Source organism: Cebus imitator, unplaced genomic scaffold, assembly GCF_001604975.1.
Source record: "Cebus imitator isolate Cc_AM_T3 unplaced genomic scaffold, Cebus_imitator-1.0 Scaffold486, whole genome shotgun sequence".
NCBI lineage: Eukaryota > Metazoa > Chordata > Mammalia > Primates > Cebidae > Cebus > Cebus imitator.
Window position 1 is genome coordinate 664,065 of NW_016107801.1, and position 4,058 is coordinate 668,122.

The 4,058-nt window shown below is 60.7% G+C and overlaps 2 protein-coding genes across 3 annotated transcripts in view; both read right to left on the reverse strand.

The window, feature by feature from the left end:
• The window catches only part of LOC108292287 (ficolin-2), a 26,674-nt gene that overhangs the window by 18,053 nt on the left and 4,563 nt on the right, over positions 1–4,058 (reverse strand). The gene's annotated exons all lie outside the window — the stretch shown is intronic.
• On the reverse strand, positions 2,398–3,997 carry LOC108292288 (ficolin-2-like). The gene is made up of 2 exons (XM_017513081.2): positions 3,678–3,997; positions 2,398–3,116 (listed from the first exon to the last, which is right to left on the reverse strand). The coding sequence occupies exons 1-2, from the start codon at positions 3,736–3,738 to the stop codon at positions 2,866–2,868; spliced, it is 312 nt and encodes a 103-aa protein (XP_017368570.1). The 5' UTR covers positions 3,739–3,997; the 3' UTR covers positions 2,398–2,865.

Genomic DNA, 4,058 nt, shown 5'->3' on the forward strand with positions numbered 1-4,058 from the left:
CCCCGCCCCTCCGCAGCCCCGCCCCTCCCCTCCACTTCCTGCCCTTTTCTTGGTTAGGATGATGATATGATCTGTCAGGCGGGACCCTCGAGATGCCAGTCCTGTGCCCCCCATCAAACTGCCCAGCAGGAGGACACGGGGACAGCCCGGACAGTGGCTCTCAGACCAGGATGCAGTCAGCGATCCCAGAAAACACGGGCCCCGAAAACCACACTCAGTGGCCACGCTGCGGGAATCCATGGCAGAGACAACCCCTTACGCCAGTTCCCCGCGCTGCCCCCGATGCTGCCCGGCCTGATTTGGATCACATGTTCTGAGTAAATTGCAGAAGAGTGGCAACAGTAATGAAACCCAGGCCCGCCCACTCAGCGGCTTTTCTGTAGCGCTCAAAAAATGATAACGATAGGTAAAAAGCATGCTAGAAAACAAAACGCACTTTGGGCAAGGAAACCGAAGCACAAGGGCCTGTACCAGGTCGGCCGCGGCGGGAACGGGTGGCCTGACTCCCGGAACAGAGGGCGCGTCTCTGGGTGGGGAACGGAGAGAGGGCACCCCCGAGGAGGAGAGCTGTGCAGAGAGGATTCTGACCCGCTTCCGGGAGGAGGCTCTGAGCTCACGAGCTGCCTTTTGCCAGCTTCCCTCCCACCCTCCTCCCACCCACCCTTCTCTGGGGCTCAGTGTCATCTCCCTCCCCTGGGAGCATCTGTGACAGCCCAGAGTCTGGGTGGCTCACACCGTGTTCTCCGAATCCCCCTTCCTTTATCACAGTGCAGTGGCCCTGTGGTCAGCAATGGGCTGGCCGTCCCCCCGAGGCCCAGGCTCTGTGCTCAGGGTGGGGTCCCCCTTGTTCACTAGGGCTGCTTGGAGCTCAGCACAGGAGGCACCCAGGGCACCCCCGACGGTATTCATTGCTGCCACTCAGGTGCAGCCTCCCCCAGCTGAGGTAACAGGGGCTTCGTTCCCCCTGGGGCGCAGCTGAACTCGGAGGCCAGGTGCTGGAGGTGCAGGGAGTGGCAGGGTCAGGCCCCCAGGGTGAAAGCTGGGGCTGGGAATTTCTGGGCACCCCCTGGCCCTTGCCATTCCCAAGTCTACACTTGGCCCTCTCAGTGAGCCCACAGACCCCAGCATCCACACTAGGGCCGGGTGGGCCAGGCTGCAGGCGGCGGAGTCAGAGCTGTGGGCCTGCGAGAGCCCCTGCCCCGGGGAGCATGCGCTGGGGCCCATTGTCTCCCACATGGAGCTGCAGCCAGCAGAACTCGGGGGAAGCTGGCATCCAGTGTCCCATGGCGGGGTGGGGGTTTACCAGGTGCCACTAGCTACCTCCACATTAACTCCTTCAGCCCTGGATGCCCCTGGGGGAGAGGGACCCTGCCTGGCCCAGGGACTGTCCACAGGGGAGTCCCCAGAGCGCACAGGATGACCTGAGTCAGATCCGATTCATCCTCCCAGGCACCTACTGCAGTGGTCTGTCCCCCTCTGTAGGCTCTGGGTTATGCGGACATGGGAGCTCGGGAATAGTTCGTCTCCCACCTGAGAGCCGATGTTCCATCAGCGTGTAGGCACCCCCTGCACCAGGAGCAGCTGAGGGCAGGAGCCAAGGCTCCTCCACGCTCCCCACACCCTCTCCTGCAGGCCCAGCCCCTCGGAGGCCTCTGCTGGAGGCTTATGGGTCCCTGCGGGTCACGGGTTGGGAAGAGTCGTCTCCGAAGCAACCGCAGTGGGCCTGCCAGGATTTCCACCTGGAGAGTTGAGTCAAGCAGAGAAAAGGCAGAAGGAGGCCTTGGGGAGATTCACAGAAGCAAAAGCAAAACCAGAGACCCAGAGAGGGCCCTGAATTCCAGAGAAGGGAAGGGAGGCTGCCGGGGGCTGAGCCCTCTCCAGGAGAGAGAGGACACTGGGGCGAGCCCTCCGTTGTCTGCGGGGTCTGGGCTCTGGGCAGCTGGTCCCGGGAGGGGCCTGCCGGGCTGACCAGAAGGAAAGCAGGTGTTGTCAGTCCTTATGCAACCCCCGTCTTGCAGGCTCAACCTTCTGGCTAATTTCCCTCTGCGGGGGGCTCAGGTCCGTCTCACCCATGCCCCTTATTCTCATCTCTGCTTCATTCTTGATGCGGGATTCACGGGCACACAGTCACCTGTCCTACAATGCGTGAGGCTCTCGAGAGTGAGTCCTGGGGGACCCTAGGAGGCAGGTGGCAGGAAGCCTGGCGACGAGTGGGCAGAGCAGGGGCCAGGCGGCTGGGGCCAGGCAGCTCTGAGTGCAGGGGTCACCGAACACGCTCTGTAAAGGGCTGATGGACACACAGTTGAGGAATTGCGACTCATAGGGTCTTTGTCCCAGCTATTCTGCCTGGCACTTGGAAACTGCGAGGGATGATACAAACCAACCAGGGATAATATGGAAGCCATGGGCACGACTGTGCCAATAAAACTTTATTCACAAACAGGCTCGGTGGCCCTGCTTTGTCTTAGCCAGTGGGAAACACCCTCAGCCCTAGGTCATCTGACCTAGCCGTAGGGCCAGGTCACGGGGAGGCAAGGACGGGTGAGCAGCACAGGGGCGTGGCCAGTGGTTGGGCAGTGCAAACGGTCGTGGCATCCAACGCCCCCCTGCAAGGCAAGCGAGCACTGACAGCTGCAGTGAGGGAGACATACTGGGGCTTTGCCTAGCCTTACAGACGGGAGGCAGGGGGCTTGACGAGGGTGCTGGGTGTAAAACTCTGCAGGTCATGACCACGAGGGACTGGTGGGAGCTCCCACTTCCCATGAGGATGGGGCCACGATCCCCACGCTGCTCTCCTCGTGAGGGCTGAGGAATGCGCTCCTCTAGCCAGGGTGCGTGCAGAGCCCCTCTGCTGTCAGCACCGGGCTAGGCGGGCCGCAGCTTCATCTCCGACACCCTGTAGCTGTAGTGGTACCCTTTCCCCGAATTCCAGTTCATGCCATTGGCAAAGCTGTCATGGGCCCCCCTGAGGTAGCGACCATTCAGGTTTGACAGGTGGCAGGTGAAGTACCACCAGGCTCCCTGATACTGCACAGCACAGTTCTCAGCAGCAGCTTGGTCGTTGTCTTGGTCTTTGGTGGAGAAGGAGTGGTTGTTGTGGTATGTCAGAGAATCACCTGCTCAGAGGGAAAAATAGGGCATTTTCCGTGAAGTGCCAGGGAGTCTGGATCCTAGGCCCAGTGCCGAGCTGCCACAGGGGCCCACATTGTGCACTGCACAACTCCAAGAGGCACCACCCAGCGAACATGCGCTCTGCTCTGCTGGGACAGCAGCTTTGGCATCTCCTTGCCTGGTCTGCCCAGCTAGCTAACAGGTGTTCCTACACTTGGAGACCGCCTGGCTCTGGGTGGGGCAGCAGGGGGAGGCATGCCAGGCGGCACAGAGCCTAAGGGTTCAGTCTCTGTAGAAATATCCTTATAATGTTTCCTGTTCTCCATCAGTAATGGTAGCAGATAATCAGAGACACTCTGTATTGTACTTTTACTACATGTAGATCATAATTTTCACAAGTGTAGTCAACTGTGAGTGAATTGATGGATGGACAGATTGTGGGTTGGACAGGTTAAGGCACCCCTCAGTGTCGCACAGCAGAGGCATAGCCAGAAGCTGAGCACACTCCCTCCACGTCCCCAATACCCTCAGTGGCCCAGGCCACGCGGCCCGGCACAGACACTCACCCGCACTGCCCTCCACAAAGGCCCCCAGGACCAGCCTGTACTTCTCCGCCTCGCCCGCCATCTGGAAGGATCTGTACTTGGCAAATTGGTAGTTGTCCTCAAAGTCCACCAGGTCTACTCGGAGCTCACTGGTTCCTGCGGGAGGAAGGTTTCAGGATCCCGGCAGAAGGGCCCTCTGCCTCCAGACGCGGGAGCTGGGGAACTGGGGCAGGGGCTGGAAGGAGGTCTGGGTTCCATGGAGGCAGGGCGTGGAGAGCACTGCGGCTTCCCCGGGGCCCGCGCGGCTCTGACCCGCTGGGGGTGCTGAGCCACAGGGCGAGACTCAACTCCCAAATCCTTGAGGCTTAGAGGCAGAATTGGGGTTGGGCCCAAACTCCACTA

Coding starts and splice junctions, on each gene's coding strand:
- LOC108292288 (XM_017513081.2), bottom strand. CDS start 3,738: ATGGCGGGCGAGGCGGAGAAGTACAGGCTGGTCCTGGGGGCCTTTGTG. Junction 3,117..3,677: donor CTTTGTGGAGGGCAGTGCGG/GTGAGTGTCTGT, acceptor CCCTCTGAGCAG/GTGATTCTCTGACATACCAC.